General features: G+C 37.5%; 1 protein-coding gene across 1 annotated transcript in view; it reads right to left on the reverse strand.

Annotated features, from left to right (window-relative positions):
• ELL2 (elongation factor for RNA polymerase II 2) overlaps positions 1-20684 on the reverse strand; it is an 81416-nt gene that overhangs the window by 56851 nt on the left and 3881 nt on the right. The window contains exon 2 of the mRNA XM_007197467.2: positions 4758-4805. Within this exon, the coding sequence (XP_007197529.1) occupies positions 4758-4805 (48 nt within the window). The remainder of the gene's footprint in view (positions 1-4757; positions 4806-20684) is intronic.

The raw sequence follows: 20684 nt of genomic DNA on the forward strand, positions 1-20684 counted from the left end.
TTTCTGTCCTCATCTTAAGGTTAATTTCTAAATTACATATGCAAAGCGAACTTCTATTTTTTAAAGCCTCTGGGATTGCTGAGTCTGAAGTAAGCAATTAAATTAGAGAGAATTTTGGAACAACATTCTCATAACAAATACTGAGTTAATACTGAGGTCTGGAATCCTATTTACTGTGACAAAGTTAACATTATTTCTCACTGCCCTGGGACAATCATTCCCTGCACATGAGTCCCTGATGCCACAGGCAAGTCCACTCTGCAAGGCTGCCACAGGCCAACAGATGTGGCCATTATTTGCTGTTGAAAACGTTGCCATTTCAGATTTTATCTGAATTATAAACATACCACAGATCTACCTTTTTGTGTATGAGTGTGTACATAGATTTTAATAGACCTTCTGGAATTTTACATACCTATTTCCACGATATAATATTTTGCATCTACCAAAACCTTTGTTTAAAACCCTGATTCATACCAATCAGAAATACATAAGCCTTGTTCCTGAGAGTCCCCTGTACCTATAGAAGTTCTGAAAGGAGGGTTCTGGATAAGTCCTACATTATTAATTCTTTCCTGAGTATTAGTCTATATATGTTTGTCAGATTCTGAGTTCCCTGAGGGCACACCCCATGTCTTACCCATCCCTGTATCTTTGCACACAAAGCACTTAGCAAAGTACTTGGCACCAGTAAGGGCTAAAAGAATGTTTGTGCAATAAATAAGAAACAAACAGAACAATAAAGCTATTAGCACACCCACTGATTAGGCACCTGTTTATAGTTTACTGAATAATTATTTTAGTAGATAACTGCATCAGTAACAACTGCCATTACTTGAAAATACTGAGTTAACTTACTTCCAGTACCTCTCCTTTTACAGCTGTTTGGTATAGTGGGGAGAATTTTCCCTGGCAGAGTGAAGACCTAGACAGTAGTTACAGCTGTGTCTCCATCAGCTGTGTGTCTTTAGATAAGAAACTTTCAACAAACATAAAAATAAAGAGTAATTCGTTTTTAAAACCTTACTGAAACACACATTTTTGGAAAATTTTCCCCTGCCACATTTTCAGTATCCAGTTAAAATATGAGACAGAACTAACCTGATTTGGATAAAGCTTGCTCAACAATAAAGATGCAGCTTTTGGAAACCATGTGCATTATACCATTACACCCCTCTGAATGTTATAACTCGAACACCTCAATACTGTAGCCATGTGAATCTTACCAGCTACCTTTTCTATTCAGTTAGAATGGTCTATAAAAATGTACAATCCTAGTAAACCTTTAGTTATGAGTATCCTAGGTATGTATTAGAACTGCAAGGATAATTGGTTGAGCCATACTCTTAAAAATCAACAAGGTAATTTTGGCTGATTTATTCAGCTCCTGATATTTATGAGTTTTGAAAACACAATTAACTGTTCCTAGAGATATTTCCTCATCTTTTCAGAATCCATAAAATGCCTTCAATGACCATTCAGTTTCCTGACTACCCTTTTCCACTAAGGGAAAAGGGTGAGATGAAGTGAGAAAGACAAATTTTCATTTTTTATGCTATAAAAGCTGCTGCCCAACTGTGATGATAAAAATCCAGGTAATCAATGGTTCTCAGAATTTTCACTCTTTAAGAGCATATTGCTATACTTCGTTTAATGGTCCAGTCTGCATTTTTTTTTAGAAGAAAACTTCAATTTAAGAGAACATGTTCAGGGCTTCCCTGGTGGTGCAGTGGTTAAGAATCCGCCTGCCAATGCAGGGGACAAGGGTTTGAGCCCTGTTACAGGAAGATCCCACATGCCGTGGAGCAACTAAACCTATGCGCCACAACTACAGAGCCCGTGCTCCACAACAAGAGAAGCCACTGCAATGAGAAGCCCGTGCACCGCAACAAAGAGTAGGCACCGCTCACCGCAACTAGAGAAAGCCCGCGCACAGCAACAAAGACCCAACGCAGCCAAAAATAATAAATAAATAAAATAAATGAATTTATTAAAAAAAAAAGAGAACGTGTTAAGGCACAATAGTAAATATGCTTAAAAGTTAACCTGCCAAGACCCAAATTCTGACCTTCTAAAGACATTACAGAGGGGGAAAAAAAAATCCTATAATTAGTAACAAGGAACAGCATAAACATGCAGTGCTTAGCATCAGGGAAAGAGGAAATAATCTTAACACTAAATGTTCACTTTTTAAATGATATTTTAACAATATTTCAGTTGTATTTCAAATATGTCTATATAGGACACTATCATGATAGTTAATGTATATTTTCAATCACATTTGATGTAAAGCCTGTAAATTTGTTAGACTTGCCACATTCTTTCTAGAGAAAGTTTCAAAGTGTCTGAAACACTATATTAAAAGACAACTAAAATTTCTCATTGAGAAAAACTCTTTTGTGGGAAATCTAAATTAAAACCTTCCAATTTAAAGTCCTAAACATTTTCCATGTAGGAAAACTCTGTTAAGTATACTTCTTCAGATAGTTTCTAAAGCAATCAGCACAGGCAATGTTAAATTATCGTGGCTCTCAAGAAAAACAGAGGAACACTGTACAGAAGACCCTCACATTTGTGGCTCTGTGTATTCCCTGTGGGCTGTGCCAACCCACTCTCTCCCCAGTAATGACTCTTTGTTTTTACTAAGTCCCAAAGGGCTGGTGAGAGCGCTGCAAAGAGAAGGGGGGGAGGGGTGGATGGAATGCAGCTGCAGGCTCTGAAACAATGCTGAGTCCATACATTTTGTTCCCAGTTAGAATAATAAAAAGGGGACTGCAGTGGGGGGTGAGGGGATGGAGAAGACAGAATCCAGAATAAGCAAGGTAGGGCCAAGTATTCCATAGCTCTCATTCTGCAGCACCCCCTCCTCTCCCTACACTCATACTCTCCCAACTCCAATAACCATTCATTTGGTTAAAAAGCTTATCTGTTAAAATTCAAACACGCATTAAGATTTAAACCTATCAGTCATTTATATCTAAATTACTTTTATCAGTGAACTATACTCAGACAAAGAATAGAGTAGGTAGAGAGAATGGAGCTTGCAAAGATAAACTGGGGAAGCATGGACACAGAGATAGGAAAGTTTGGGGGAGGTACGTAGGAGATTTCTGAAAGGGAGGTCCAAGGTTTCAAACAGAAACTGCCTGCTTTGTAAAGGTACCTAGGGCCTGGGGGGTAACTGGTATGCTACAGAAAACCATATTCCTTCTAAGACTGCTAAAAGCTACATGTTTCTGAATCAAGAGCTTGGAAGCCTGCACATATTGGTTCCTCATTATTCAGTCTAACCTAGTGCCTCCTAAGAAAATGTCTCTCACTTGCATTTCCCTGGCCTCCAGGTCCCAACTGGGAGAATAAAAGAATTAAGGGAAGAGGGAAGAAGCAGACACCAAACAAGGTGTCAGCTGCTAGTGAGGGAAAAGCAGCTCAAACCCTACTCTTCTCCCCTGGGTACTGCCCTCTCTTCCCAGATAACCCTTTACTGAAATGCACAGCCCTGCTGAGCTCAAGAAGTCAGGCCTGCCTCTCGAACATCCCTTCAGATATTGTTGATGCTATTAAAATTTGTAAGAAAATTCAAGAAGCCTCAAGTAAACAACTGACACTAATACCTCAAAAATAGTATCAGCATGCACTAGAGACTATCTAAAAAGCTATGAAACAAAATTCAGAAGAAAGCTTGTTCCAATTAGGATCCCATTCATGAACACTCAGTTACTGGGGGGAGAAAAAAAGGACTTCATTGTAAAGCTATCATGTAGAAGCAAACCTCTGACATCCACACACAAACATCTCCTTCAGGTTAGCATTCCACAAGATTTAGAAGTACTCTTAGCTGGTGTTGAATGATACAATTAATCTCTTGACTCTTGAAATGTTTTCAAGTTATAAAGTTTAGAAAGACTGTATTTATTCACATTGAATTTTTGCATTTTGTGACATAAACAAAAATTCACAAGTGTATAGATTTATAATAAACAGGAATATGATCTTCCCCCCTCAGGTTGCCTTTTCTCTAGAGCTCTAAAATCCATTTACAGATATTCCAAATCTCCATACTGTAGACAGTATATAGAGACAAATTCAGAAATGCATATTAATTTAAATGAAGGAATGATTGAGTCTATTTATTTTATTAATATTAAATAGTAATAATTATGAAATAATATTGACACTATTCCTGTAAAATTTATCATCTATTACAAATAAAAAATTCATAGGTGCATTTTATTAGGAGTTATCATTTATTATACTTTTAAATCCAGCAATAAAATAGACAATACTCTGTTTATTCTGTGTACTAGAAAAATTCAATTTTCTATATATACATTTCATTTCTTAGTATGTACAATCAAAGAAATTAAGTCCATAGACAGCAAAAGTTTGTTAATATTAACAACAATCACATAATTGTAACTTGCCTGAAATTAATAATTCTTTATGGTTACTTAATTGTGGTAAACAAAATATAATCTCATAATACTATGATGTATGATACGCTTCAATAAAAACGTTAAAAAATCAATTATCTATGACTTGGAAAAAAACTACTCTCAATATCTATACCTGAATTACTTAGCTAAATCAAGAAGATAATTCAAGTCTTAAAGGTGTCATAAATTTACATTTAGTCACAAAGTTCACAAAATATGAGCGACATTATATTAAGAGGCACAGGTGAAAACAAATTTTAAGACGTAAATATAATAATGTGTCAGATTAGATTTTCTTGCTAAAACAATAAGAGTACTCACCCCTTGGAGCCCTTGGAACTGAATTGAAGGTCGAAAAGGAATTAAATTCTATTAAAAGAAACATAAGAAACAAACACATCAACCTTGGTTACTGGGACACAGAACTAAATGATTAAACTCTAAATCTATGCACTTGGTCAGTGCTATAGTCTGTGAAAACCTTTTCATTACATACTTAGGTTTATATGTCATTATATTAAGATGCCTTGATAAATGATACTGCACTACTGACATTTCTCTGAATACACAACCGAAGGTATCTTTTGGCAGTGTAGCTAATCAGGTTTTTGAAAATGACTGACATGATTTGGCAAAAAATGATTAGTGTACTAATTCAATTCTACATGAAAAAGTATTATTGCTTAGTTTCTTGATATGTTTTTTAAAAAGTTAGGGGAAAGCAAGAGATAGTCAAAGAAACTTTGCAAAACTCTTAAGAGGATGCTAGAAATATAAAATTAAAATATTTGAGAATGAACTGTGGTTTCCATTTTCTCACATTTTATGAGAGATTAGTTTTTAGTTGAGAGTCAAACAGATTATCAATTTTCTCACAAGATTCTCCCAGGAGAATATAATTTCTAGAACAATGTTTTGTTTTATTATGAGCTTTGTCCTGTTCATAATTTTTATATTTTCTCATAGAGTTGTGTATTTAGAACAAAAGCTGAAACTGTAAACATCTACCATAGTCTCAGGCATGATTTCCTGTACCTAAAGTCACCAGTATGGGGCTGGTTCACCACTATTGGAACGCTTTTCCAAACTTCTAACAGAAATTCATGGGGAAATCAGATTTGGGTAGCATTTTAATAGTAACACATCAGCCTGTAAACTATTCTTCATACCCTTGTATCCAAACCCAATACACAAAAACAAAAGCAGTGGTTTCTGGTCTCAACTCTACTTTAAAGAAAAATACAGAGGCACCCATGTGCCCCTCCCTCAGCCACTGCACATTAACTACTACCTACCAGGTACTTCCCAAAACTTCTCTACAGATTTAAAAGTTTACTAATCATGATTACAATAAACTAAAGAGAAATAAGGAAAGGATAAGTACTTTAAAAGACAGATCATCTGAATATAAAATCAAGTGGTAGCATTAACCATTCTATTATTATTTATAAAAATGGGTAAACATCTTCTTGAAGAAAACATAATAGATACTATTACCATTGTTCTACCACCATAAAAAGATAATTTAACTTTAGACTTATCAGCAGAATCAAAGCACTACTGGGTGACAAAATTTATTTCTTGGTGTGGGAGAAGTAGGTAACAATTTTTCATAGTGATTCATTCTAATTCACAGTCTTTTATGAAAATATAAAATACAGATTAACGCTAACTTGAATTTCCTTAGAGGGAGAAAACCTCACCCAAACCTACCTTCCATAGCTAAACCTCTACCTGAAGTAATGGTAGCTTGCCTGCAGAAGCCCTGGGGAGGCCCCCTTTGTGTGTAAGTAGGTGGCACTACAATTTAGGTAAGACAGGTCAGGTTCTAGCTTTCTGAATATTTCAATCAGCCCTGCCTCCTGCTCTCTCTTCAAATCACAAACAATGAACATCTCCTCTGAGGCTGGTTACACTTTCCTCTCTGACTCCTTGCAGGCAGGTTATCTTCAGCTCACCACTGGAATTTGAACTTCTCTATCATCAATTCTTCTTGGTCAAACAAATGCTAACTTTCCTCAATTTTCAAATTGCTCACTTCTCCACTGGATGTCACCTGGAGACACCACTCCTCCTAGCTCTTTTATTTATTTATTTATTTTTGGCTGTGCTGGGTCTTTGGTTCGTGCGAGGGCTTTCTCCAGTTGCGGCAAGTGGGGGCCACTCTTCATCGAGGTGCGGGGACCGCTCTTCATCGCGGTGCGCGGGCCTTTCACTATCGCGGCCCCTCCCGTCGCGGGGCACAGGCTCCAGAAGCGCAGGCTCAGCAGCCGTGGCTCACGGGCCCAGCCGCTCCGCGGCATGTGGGATCCTCCCAGACCAGGGCTCGAACCCGTGTCTCCTGCATTAGCAGGCAGATTCTCAACCACTGCGCCACCAGGGAAGCCCCCTCCTAGCTCTTTGATCATGCCTTTCACTTTCCTCTTTCTAGATCCAGTCTCTCTTGGAGGCTCACCTTGCCTATTTGGTGATGACTCTGAATCTCTTTCCTATTCCTCAACTTGGCATCTCTCTGCAACTTGGAACTTATTACAGCCTAGGACATTTTGCATTAGAAACTCTCAATGACAGCAAAATTGGCAAACACTAAACCACCTCCGCCCCTCGCCAAACTGGCACCTCTTTCCTACTTTCTGGCAAGGGTGCTTCTATCTTGTTGGTTCTCCAGGTTCACAACCTTAACGCACAGCCTCTTCTCCCTCTCCCCTCACCGTACTCTATTAGGCAATCGCACACTGCTAGAATCACAGAATTCCAGGTCCAGAGGTACTCCAGTTGGTGCCCAGCCCCACCCCCCACCCTTAACCACAATGGGCCACGCGTCCCATTAATAACTAAGCTGGGACCAGAATCTAGGACTCAATCTTCCTGTTTTGCCATACTGTTTTTCTTCTACTATCTTGGGCTCCACACACATCTGTTATGGTAGATTCATGGGCACTTGCTCCTTTATGCCAGAGAGTTCGCATTTTAGTTGGAGAACATTTGAAAATTATTAAATATTGTACTAGGCTAAGTACTGCTGGGAGGTGCAGTAAGGATTCTCACAAAGGAGAAAAGTATGGGTTAGAAGAGATACTAGAAAAGAGAAAAGGCTCATGGAAAAGATGGCTCTTGAGTAGCAATTTTGAAAAGACAAACTCCAGGGAGAGGGAGTACCCTAAGCAAAAAAGCAAGGAGACAGGAATGGGTACTGTGCAGGCAGATGGCAGGTCTTTTCACACGTGAAACATAACATAAAGGATGAGAATTGGACCTGGTGATCCCTGGCTAATCTCTCCTTGACCTCAAAATTTGTCTTCAGTTTTAGCTTCTATCCACTACAGAATAAATAGGACAGTAATTTAAATTTCAGACCTCATAATTTCTAAAGGTTCATCACCCTGTGAAATAACCCTATCCTAATCCCTTCCATTACCCCTTTAGGGATGGCCTTTAAGTCTTGTCTTTGACATGATAAACAACTGGAGGCTCTTCTGATTTTTGGAATAAGAAAGTGAGTTGCTGAAATAAGGAAGTGTTTCAGGGAAAGCAGCTCTTTCAGTCATGTGTAAGAAAGACAGAGAGAGAGATCAATTGGGGCTAGGGAAAAGGATTAGACATCAGCTCCAGGGGATGTTTTATTTAGGAACACTCTGGTGATAAAGGCCTAAATTAGTATGGCTTCATCTGGAGCAAACACGAGATGGTGGAATGAGCAGACCTTCCCAAGAATGAATGATAAAATGTGATGAAAGCTTGAATATCAGGCGTACACGTGCACACACGCACAAAAGAAGCAAAGGTGGCTCAGGGCTCTCAATCATCATCTGGGGCCAGTCTGCCCCAGACTCCCTCATATTAAGCTTAGTCTCTACTTTGAAAGCTCCTAGCCTGTTTCAGGTCCCTATCACCACGCACCTAGACAAAGGCCTTCCTCCCTTCCTTCAATTCCTTCCAAAGGCTACTCGTTCAAATAGCTAACAGAAGCTTTCTCAGATACCACCCTCAGCATGTCACATAGCCTGCAGTGGGTTCTATCAAAGCAAAACAAACTCCTCCGCATAGAAAGCAGACGGTCCAACTATAGCACCAACCAATTTCATCTTCCACTTCCCAACTGTGGCTCAGCAGTGTTAACCTTTTTCAGTCTGTTTGTTTTATAAACAATTTCCTCTCTATTTCTACCTCCTATCTGTTCTTTCAACCTGGCATACCTTCCCAAACACTATTTTGCCAATCCATACTAATCACTTAACATTCAAGCTTAAGATTAATTTCCTCAGCTAGGCCTTGTTTTAGATAAATCAGAAATCAAAGACTCAATGAGTTTAAGGACCCAATGCAGGTAAATGTGAAAGAGACTGGGTGGAAAGCAACAGGGCAGTGGCGAGTACCTGGGGAATGAATGCCCAACTGAGAAAGGACTCAAATTTTAAAATGTTAAACCTTTTTCTCACCAAACAAAACACTGCTGCCACCATTTTGCTAACTCTGAACTATGCCCACTTCAGCTACCATTAGCTATTGTTTTTTCCAGATGCCTGTGTCTATGGTACCACTACACTGGGGGTGTATTTTTTTCATAGGTTTTCTTACTCCTAGTTGTTATGATACAGAAGAGTCTAACACATATTTAACTTACAAGTATTTATCTACATTATGATAAAAAAATATTATAAAATCACTTTGGCTATGTTCTCTTTATATATGCGGTATACAACTATACGCATTATATACTTTATAGATTACTATTCTGGGTTGTATAGACAAAACAATACCACTAATGCTTTACATCAACTTAGGGATTTTCAAGAGTAATTTCTTTTTTTTTCAATAAATTTATTCATTTATTTTTGGCTGCGTGGGGTCTTCGTTGCTGCACGCGGGCTTTCTCTAGTTGCGGTGAGCAGGGGCTACTCTTCATTGCGGTGCGCGGGCTTCTCATTGCGGTGGCTTCACTTGTTGCGGAGCACAGGCTCTAGGTGCACGGGCTTCAGTAGTTGTGGCTCGCGGGCTCTACCCAATCTTTTGCCTCATGACCTGAATTTAGAACCTAAACTCCTGATATGCTTAGAGTTCTATCTGTATTGCTTGATTCCTCAACAAAAATGATAACTTGTTTTTGTTTACATAGTTTTGTAATGTACAGAGTATTTTTATATCCATAGTCTCAAGTAAGGCCTCCTAAAACCAGCCGTGGGTGGTAGAAAGGCATCATCATCCCCCATTTCAGAGGGAGATAAACGAGTCTCCAACAGGCAAAGTTCATTGCTCAGAATCACCAAGCTAGTGGTTAGCAGAGTTGGACCTCAAATCCAGACTTCTGAATTTCAAATACAGTACCCTTTCCTTATCTTGCCTCTGTAACAGGTTACCTCCTAGGGCTGAACATGAAAAGCACTTAAATGCTCCTTCAATTCTTCTGGCATTTTGTTTCCAAAGAAAATGAATTTCATAAAATCATTATAATTTCCAAGGTTCAGTTTCTGATTAAATAAAAACCAAAAAAACAACAGTTTTTTTTTTTCTGTAAGGACCATGTATAGTAAAGGAACATATATAAATATTTGTGTTAACATTTTTCATTAAAAAAATAAAACCCTCAACTATGGAGTGGTTGTGGGTGCTTATCCAAACAGGATAAACTAGGATTACTGTTGCTGAAAAACTCCTTTAAGATATCTAACAACCTAGAAGAGAAAAATACATAAGAGAACCTCAAATCCTTTATTGATTTTAATCCCAATTTTAGACAAGAAGATGTTAGGTACTATGCTACAGTTCTTGAATGTTTTAAAAAATGCAACAAGAGAGACAGCTAGAATGCTATACCACTTTTTATGCTTCTGACTACTGTGTTAATGGGAAAGGTACCCGGAATAAGTTCTAAGAGTCAATACCAGGACTTCCCTGGTGGTCCAGTGGTAAAGAATCCACCTTACAATGCAGGGGACGTGGGTTCGATCCCTGGTCAGGGAACTAAGATCCCAGATGCTGCGGGGCAAGTAAGCCCGAGCGCCACAACTACTGAGCTCACGCACCTCAACTAGAGCCCGTGCCGCAAACTACAGAGCCCATGTGGCCTGGAGCCTGCGTGCTACAAGCAGAGAAGAGAAAACCCGCACGCCACAACTAGAGAGAAGCCCAAGTGCCACAGCAAAGATCCCACGCACCGCAACGAAAGATCCTGCATGCTGCAACTAAGACCCGACGCAGCCAAAAATAAATAAATAAAATAAATAAATAAATAATAAATAAATCTTAAAAAAAATTGAACATTTAAAAAATAAATAAATAAAAGTCAATACCACTATAAGCAAATGTCTCAAGCACCTTAGTTTTTCACCTAAATGTTTTTTAGCCTAAGTTTAACTGCACAAACATAACCTCAACTCATTGTATATTTTTTAATGCAATCCAGTTTTAAAAGATAATGTAATTACAGGTGGCCAAATATGATATGGCATGTTTTAGAATAATGTTTAACTTACTAAGTACAGTTCCATTACAAATGGAATTTCAATAGGACTTCAACTTTTTGATTTTTAGCTTTAATTAAATATTTGCACCAACTAGCTCTTTTGAAAATCAAGTAACTCTAGGGTTTAACTGACTAGTACTTGAGGTATAAATAAGATAGTGATCTAGTATCTTCATCCATCCAAGAAACAATGCAGACTGGAACTGCTAGGGAAACCGTTTTGATAAATGCTTCAACAAGGTGATGTTTTATAGTCAAAAGATTCTGTTAAACTCTTGGTTGGTTCACTGATTTTAGATTTCCTTGAATTAACCCTCTGTATTTCTCAGAGAAGGTAGGGCATTCTTAAGCTTAGAATAAAAGTGTAGACAATACTAAAATGCTCAAAAGTTTAGTTCTTGATATCTGCCACTATAATAAGCCAATTCTACTGCAATAAAAACTGCTCTATGACCAAAGAAATCTATGTCCACTTATTTCCAGGGACTATGCCTTGCAATATATAAGGACTATAAAAGTAATATGTAATTTACTAAGTAATTTTACTAAGTAATTTTAATTGTGCTGAGTAATATTAATTTCTGACACGATTCTTTTAGGGTAGGAGGGAAGAAGCAAAGCTCAGGTTTCTTTGGGGATAAATAAAAGAGTTACTTATCCTATAAAGGTTGTTATAACCATCTCTTGATTATTTACATAGTGCTTATCCATCCAAATTAAACCTATGGTTACTTTTATTCTATCAACCACTATTGGTTTTGTCAACATACAACCATAAGAAATAGCATTCTGTTCTAGAAAAGAGTGATTTCTCTAAGAAACACATTATAGAGATCTTTCTAATTTTATTCTCTAAGGTTAGAGATGTACTTGAAATATCTTCAGCTTCCCTTCTGAACCCATCATGGAGCTTTGACTCAACTTAAAGTTAACTCTTGAATTATTTAAAATTAACCAATAGGTATTTATTAAATACTTCATATTTTATTTGCGTACCTAAGCTGCATTATAAGTCAAGCTAAAGATAGTGCAAAAGGGGCTTCCCCGGTGTGGCACAGTGGTTAAGAATCCGCCTGCCAATGCAGGAGACATGGGTTCAAGCTCTGGTCCAGGAAGATTCCCACATGCCACAGAGCAACTAAGCCTGTGCACCAGAACTACTGAGCCCGCGTGCCACAACTACTGAAGGCCACACGCCTAGAGCCCATGCTCAACAAGAGAAGCCACCGCCATGAGAAGCCTGTGCGCCGCAACTAGAGAAAGCCCACATGCAGCAGCGAAGACCCAAGGCAGCCAAAAATAAAATTAATTAATTAATTTAAAAAATATTTAAAGATAGTGCAAAAAACAAAAATTCCAAAGTCAAATATAATTTTGGAACTTTGTGTCAAAACCAGAAAACTGTCTATAAATGGTGATGGGTCAGGTGACTGCTTTAAGTGAGATTGTTTTAGGAAATGATTATAGCCACCTAGTTACTATTTACTGAGCGCTTAAAATGTGTCAGGCCAGTGTAATCACTTTTACTATCACCTGTGGGAATTCTCAGAACACCCTTGTGGGGTATATACTATTATTTCCACAGGATTCCACAGGTAAATCCTGTGAAATCACATAAGGTGACACAGCTAATAAGTGACCTGGAGCTCAAACTCTGGCCTGTCTCACTTTAAGAACTAAGCACTCTACACAGCTAGCCTCTCCTGCTCCTCCTTAACAAGTTATATAAAATGTGAAATATCTGAACGCTACAGAATTAAGAACTGATAAGAATCAATAGCTCTTTGGGGATCACTTTTTTGGTTTTGCACTACAACTTAAGGAAAATATCAGACACTTGAATTTCTTTTCACTTATGCAAGTAAATAGTAAAAAGTATTTATGACTTATCCTGGGATACAATTTAAGATAGATCTTTCTTTCCTAAAAGAGGTACTATACCATTTAAAGAACTGTGGTTATAATTCTTTTATTTAAGAAGTCATTTAATTCTGCTCTTTAAAACATCACCTGATAGAGAAACCAAAGACTATCCAATAATTATATTTTAACCATGGTAATAAAAATAAAATCTAAGCAGGGAAAGAAGAGGAAGAAAAAAAAAAAGATGGAGTATAAGCAGGCAGTAGCACAGGAAATCAGTTAATCCTGAAATCAAATATACCCAGCTCTCGTCAAAAGCTGGTAATATGTTTAGAATGATAGTATGAATGTGAAATTTTGAGGTAATCCAAAGATACCTTAGTAAACGGTATCTCCTTCTTTGCCCCAATCTTTTATTAGATGCTCCCCCACCCCCCGGGGGAGAGGGAGAGAGGGAGTCATTAAGTTTCACAAAATCTAGTATTTTGCTTTGTCAGTCAATCCAACCTTACACATCGGAGAAACTCCTTCTCTGCAGATTTGGAAGAACCAGATTAAAGAGCATTTGGAATAAAGAATAATTTCTTTCTAGCCTTTACAGCATAGAAAAGAATGAAATATAAAGGAGATTCTCGAAACAGTAGTGAGAAGTCAAACATCTAATTTATTTAACACAGTCCTTGTTTTTAAAGATAGTTTCTGGAAAACTGTAGCTATCTGATGCAGGCCAAATTAAAAAACAAATTATTATTGTCTTAAACGTTACTATTTCATACAACTCTTTAAAGGAATATGGAAGGCAAAAATCCAAACTGAACAACCACCTAAAAAGTTAGTTACTGTGACAAGCCCTTATAACAATATATGAAGCATAATATCCCATCATTTTTTTCCAAGAGAGCACTTAATGTGGACTTTATAATTGTGTAATAAGCTTACATGTCAAATCTGATTATAAATGCAAATGAAGATTTGTTCTTTGGGATCATGATCTCTAGTAAAGTATAAGGAGAAACAGTAAAATAAACTTGGATTGGAAGATGGGTATTATTTTTAAAATAGTAGAAATTTGTAAAATGAAGCATCTACAACAAAGGGAGCCATTAGAAGGCTTGAAACTTGGAAACTACATGATCACACACACTTCGTGTTTTAAAAAGATCGCTTTGGCTGCTGTGTGGAGAATGGACTATTGGGGGAAGAGTGGAAGCCTGGAGGCTGGATGGAAGTCCATGGCAGTGGTCCTCAAGAGAGATAATGGTGGCTGGGACTGGAGTGGTGGTGATGGATGAGGTTAGATTTCAGATTTTTGAAGACTGACAGAACTTGCTGATGGATCAACTAAGTCAAGAAAAGGGGAGATAAATCAAGGAATACTAGTCAATTACTAGTCAACTGGTGATGAGTACTGCCACTTACTGAAATGGGGAACACTCAGGAAGATGTATGTTTGAAGGGTGAAATCAAGAATTGTGCTTGGCAAAAATAAACTCAAAATGGATTAAAGACTTAAATGTAAGGCCAGACACTATAAAACTCTCAGAGGAAAACATAGGCAGAACACTCTATGACATAAATCACAGCAAGATCCTTTTTGACCCACCTCCTAGAGAAATGAAAATAAAAACAAAACAAAACAAATGGGACCTAATGAAACATAAAAGCTTTTGCACAGCAAAGGAAAACATAAACAAGATGAAAAGACAACCCTCAGAATGAGAGAAAATATTTGCAAATGAAGCAACTGACAAAGGATTAATCTCCAAAATTTACAAGCAGCTCATGCAACTAATATCAAAGAAACAAACAACCCAATCCAAAAATGGGCAGAAGACCTAAATAGACATTTCTCCAAAGAAGATATACAGATGGCCAACAAACACATGAAAGGATGCTCAACATCACTAATCAGTAGGGAAATGCAAATCAAAAGTACAATGAGGTATCACCTCACACCAGTCAGAATGGCCATCATCAAAAAATCTACAAACAACAAATGCTGGAGAGGGTACGGAGAAAAGGGAACCCTCTTGCACTGTTGGTGGGAATGTAAATTGATACAGCCACTATGGAGAACAGTATGGAGTTTCCTTAAAAAACTAAAAATAGAACTACCATACGACCCAGCAATCCCACTACTGGGCATATACCCTGAGAAAACCATAATTCAAAAAGAGTCATGTACCACAATGTTCATTGCAGCACTATTTACAATAGCCAGGACATGGAAGCAACCTACGTGTCCATCAACAGATGAATGGATAAAGAATATGTGGCACATATATGCAATGGAGTATTACTCAGCCATAAAAAGAAACGAAATTGAGTTATTTGTAGTGAGGTGGATGGACCTAGAGGCTGTCATACAGAGTGAAGTAAGTCAGAAAGAGAAAAACAAGTACTGTATGCTAACACATATATATGGAATCTAAGAAAAAAAAAGAAAAAAAATGGTTCTGAAGAACCTAGGGGCAGGACAGGAATAAACACGCAGATGTAGAGAATGGACTTGAGGACATGGAGAGGGGGAAGGGTAAGCTGGGATGAAGTGAGAGAGTGGCATGGACATATATACACTACCAAATGTAAAATAGATAGCTAGTGGGAAGCAGCTGCATAGCACAGGGAGATCAGCTAGGTGCTTTGTGACCACTTAGAAGGGTGGGATAGGGAGGGTGAGAGGGAGACGAAAGAGGGAGGAAATATGGGGATATATGTATATGCATAGCTGATTCACTTTGTTATAAAGCAGAAACTAACACACCATTGTAAAGCAATTATACTCCAATAAAGATGTTTAAAAAAAAAAAAGGAATTGTGTTTGGGTCTGTTAAGTTTGAGATAACCTATTAAACTTTGATAAAGAGATCAGGTGTTGAAAATTAGTGCCTGGAAATGGAGGAAGGTCAGAGCTGGAGATAAATATTTGGAGGTCGTTAACATATAGATGACACTTAAATCCATAGGACTAGATGAGCTCACCTAGGGAAGTGAATAGATAAAGAGAAGGGAACTGGGATCTCCAACTTTCAGAGGCCAGTCAAGCAGAGGATAATCAGCAGAGGAGACTGAGAAAGAATGGCCAGGGAAGTGGGAGGAAAATCAGGAAAGTGTTTCTAACAGGAAGGAGTAGTCAACTGGATGGCATGATGCTGAGGTCAGGTAAGACAGGAACAGAGAGATGACCACTAGATTTGACAACAAGGGACCTAGTCAGGTGCAATCTCAGGGATGTGATGGACACAACCCAACTGGAGTGGGCTGAGCAGAGGATGGGAGATGAAAAAGCAGACACTATTTCTCAGACACATCCTCAAACATAATCCTCTCTTTAGGTGTCACCTTGCACAGAGACTTTACTGTATGTATGTGTGTATGTATGTATGTATGTATTTATTTATTTTTAATGTCTGCTTGTTTCTACTAAGGACGAGCACTTTCTGGACCATCCCTGACTTATTCAACTTTATATATCCAGTGCCTAGTACTACGCCTGGCACATATCAGAAGATAAACAAACATTGGCTAAATGAATAAATGCATATTTGACAGTTATAGTTATAATTCCTGTTCCTACCTCTTAGTCTTTTATTAAAGAAAAAACATCTCAAGACACTCAACTGAGTTTTTACCACATGGATGTGTTTTCTGGCTATCTGAGGCATCATGGTTTCCAACAATGAAAACCAAAAGCCATGATACTAAGTAAATGTCTTTTAAAAATCTGCTGACACGTAAATTTACAAGTAAGCATATTTAGATCCTAAAGTATCTCAAAGAATCTTATTAGAAAGTTCATGCCTGGCTCCACCCTTGAACAAGCTCAGTCTTCATGGGAAAAGTCTTCTAGCCAAGGTTATCTCCACGGACCATGAACCAAGTGCCCATAACTAGTCCATGACAATGTATATGTATAACAGAAGCTTCATGTACTCATGATTATTTTTTCGTTTGTTTTTCACAAACTGTCAAACAAAAAAAAGGGAATCAAAACACCAAAACAGAAGTGAAAGTAATCTGGAAGTGAAAACACTGACCCTTGCAAGGCCTTTAGGAATCATTTAAAAATGATGCTTGAAATGTAAATCCAAGCACATTATAGAGAGTTACTTAATGTTTCAATAATCACTTGGGACAGAAACCATGGAAAGTCTGATCTTCATGTTAAAATCAAATTCAATTTTCATATTATCTGTACTCTACGACATTCTTAAGTGCAATTTATAGAGAACGTTATTGGATAAAGGAAGCCTATAAAAATACAAGCAAAATTTGAAAATCCCTGTTCAAAACCAAAATTTCTTCCACCTAATAATTTCAACTTCCCCCAAAACATTACCAATCCCCAAAATTTCCATCCAAATGGAAAAGTTTGAGACATGTAAATATGGCATTGTTCTAGTCTAGCCTCAGACCCAAATATACTTCTCAAATATGAAACATCTAATCAAACCTAAGTCTCGTCACCAAACAAAAGACTGAGTGAACGTTCACTAAAATGGTACTTTATCTCTCCCACCCCAGCCCACCCTCCCAACTGCTTCTGATTTCCCTTTTTTCTACTAAGGGTACCCCTCCTAGTGCTGATGGCTAGAAATTTCAACTTAACCCTGTTCCTTTAAAATCTGTTATTAAATTCTATAGATTCTATTCATCTGTAATGTCTTGTCTCCCACTAGCATCCTAGTTTAGATCCCACTCATCTCTGACCTGGACCACATACTTCCTCCTAACTTGTCTACTGCCTTCCGGATTCGTCTTATACTCATCATGCACACTGAGGCCAGTATAATCCTAAAGCATTAGCTCAAATCACCTTAAATTTCTACTCAGTGTCTCTCCAGTTTTGAGAGAATAAACTCCAACCTGCTCCAGTCTCCCTTTCCTCTCTTAAATCCAACTATATTTTCTCCTACACTCGAGGTTAAGTGGAACAGGGTCTTCCTTGCAATTCTCAAAGCCTGCCTTAGCTTTTCTACTGCTGTCCTTTCCTTTCCTGTGCCATTCCTTCTGCTGGAGATGTGATTCCCCCCATCTAGTCTCTGCCTGTTAAACTCCTGTAAGACCCAAAGATGTTTTTTAGACCAATAACATATAGGATCCCCAACAAGAAAGAAACTTACGCTATTTGTCTAACAACCTAGTTATTATTAAACTAGTAGCAAATGCTCTGACTACTGAGTTCAATTCAAGGTGCTAATTTGATTCATGAATCTTTACGGAGCATATAGTCTAATTAATAAGATTCTCTCTTTTTATATCCTATATTAAACTGCTAGCCATGAGATTCCAGGTTTGGCCTTTGCTGGCAAAGTATCAGTGGACACCCTTAAACCAGTTCTTCCTAAAGATTTAATGTGGCTCTAAAGAGCCATAATGCCACAACCAAAATAGATAGATAGGTAGATAAACTGAAAGGAAGGGAGGGAGGGAAAGAAAAGAAAGCAATTCTCCTCGGTAAATCTGAGCTGATTTATGCCATGTTTTTCAGCTTCAATTTGGCTGTAGAGACACAGTCATTAATTTATTGTATTCTACTCCAGACCTGCTTTTCTAGATTTCTGCATTAAGTCATGGGAAATGTCCTATGGAGCTGAGGTATGCAGGAGAGTCAAATGTGCTGTGGTTATATACATGCTCTTTTCTTTATTCTAAAACTCAGCTCACCTTACCTGAAGAAACGCCCATATCATCACATTTTAGAGACATCTTCTCAAATACTCCAAACACATTTGACCCAAACTGGCAAATAATTGGGCTGAACTCTGGTGCCACAGTCCTGAGCCTCTCTGTAGTCACTGCAAGTTGTTAAAAATGACCCAGCAGTGGCTCTCCTGAAATTCTCATTTTCCTCACTTTGCCGGCTTTATCACAAATTACCTAATAAGCGCTATGAGCACAGCTTCCATAGTTTTTTACAAGTGCAAATGGAGCAAATGGAAAGGTTGGATCTGGTGACTGTCCTTGATAAGCTTTCCCGTAAATCATTCTGAGAATTTTACACCCCTTTCCTTTTAAATTCTTTTCTTGAACATGTTCCAATCCTTCACATATGTTCTTTCTTTCTCCTCTCAGTTCTGGTGCCAAGGTTCCCTGTCTATCTCTTTAGGCAATCTGGCTACTGCTTTTCACTAGGAGGAGCACCCTTCTTTGCACTGAACACCTGATCATCTGTAAAAACTTTTCAAACACTTATTGCAAAATGGGGCACAAACTTGACTTTACTTGATAAAAAGCATTTTAATATCAAGTTCAGCCTGAAGATGGGTCTAAGTTAAAGTCAGTAAGATTAACTTACTTTAATTAAAACTGGCTGTATTTAAAAACTGCAACAAAAGGAATCTGCTAAGGCAAACCTCATTGTTTTACTTAGTAAACATGTCAGCAGCAGTGACAGCTCTGTGCTGGCAGGTCTGGATGCTTGAGTGGTGCCTTAAGGAGAACAGGGTCTACTGTATTTGTAAAAGCAGATTATTGAACACACATGTACACACTCAAAATTGTTTGAGGGCAGGCACAAAAAGGAAGAGATAGGAAAAAGTAAGGTATGAGTCTTTTTGTGCCTTAAACCACAATGAATCAAATGCTGATACGTTCACGAGGTAAAAATAAAGGAAAGGAGAGGATATCTCCTACTCCATGACCTGTAGGATCAGTGATTTTATAAGATCACGGAACACATTAAAGGGAGCTATTGTGAAGGACAGTAACTTTAGAGGTTTAAATAAGACTTTATGCTTTGACTGGAAATAACAGTAACTAGTAATACTGAAAGAGACTGAATTCCTCATGCAAAATGAAACATAAGTATATTTGTACAAATTTTCAAAACACTATCATTTTCCTAGAAGACACTACTCAAAGCAGGGAAATTTAAAGCCAATAATTGGAGTTGGCAAGAGAATGTGTTAACAGAATCCTTCTTAAAGTCATCTGCTTTCTCATCTTCAGGCATAGAGAATGAATGGCCCCTGCTTCCAGATGCATCTATGCAAGACTTTTTATGTAATAGTTGGATAAACATGACAGTATTATTTGAGCCACCACCTTTGAAACTTCGAGTAAACATTAAAAAACAACAACAGGCTCAGCAATGAGAGAATCTGAAAAGAAAATTTTGATAAGATTTTTGTTACTACCAAATGAGTTACTCAAATGTCAAAATAACGCCAGCTACACATTACTGAAGGAATTGGCTATAATAAATTTTAGAATTTTGAGGTTTAATTTGAAATAGTTTTAGGATACATTTGGGAGAAATATGTAATTACAGTAACATATGCTCATTTAAAATATGTGGGGCTTATATAGACCACAAATTCAGACATCAGTTTAGAATGACTATAAAGTTGTAATACGTGATTTTTATTTAGTAACCTGTACCTTCATTCAAAATAACCTACCTATAGTAAAAAAAAAAGTAGTTTTGCAATATATACTAAATATCTGTATAAGTATTCTGAGTTCATTCTGCAAACCATGAAAATAACTTTCCATTTAACACTTTTTAAAATATAATCAACTTGAAACTGTCTCTGTATTCAAACTGAGTGAAAAACAACTTTTAGGAGATATTTACTCCAACTATAACTCCCATTCCTGGAATCACAATGTTTCTATCCCGCACCCCAATCTCTGTTTAAAAGGTTCCCAAGTTAGCTTTCCTCATTTCTTCTCTAAAAATAGAAAACTTGAGTAATGAAGGTCAATTAGGTTTGTTTGTCTTTTGAAACAGTGAGGAATTGTTTCTAATTAAAGATTCTGTTTCCATGAACTCTAATAAGTTCAGATACTTGCTCAATTATATCTAAAGAACATCTGTATTTAGCCTAAGTCATAGTTTCCTAAAATTCTTAAATTTACCTCCCTGAAGTCTTAGGTCAAGTGGATTAATTTAGGAGAGTAAATCCAACGGACAAAAT

This window comes from Balaenoptera acutorostrata, chromosome 2 (assembly GCF_949987535.1).
Source record: "Balaenoptera acutorostrata chromosome 2, mBalAcu1.1, whole genome shotgun sequence".
NCBI lineage: Eukaryota > Metazoa > Chordata > Mammalia > Artiodactyla > Balaenopteridae > Balaenoptera > Balaenoptera acutorostrata.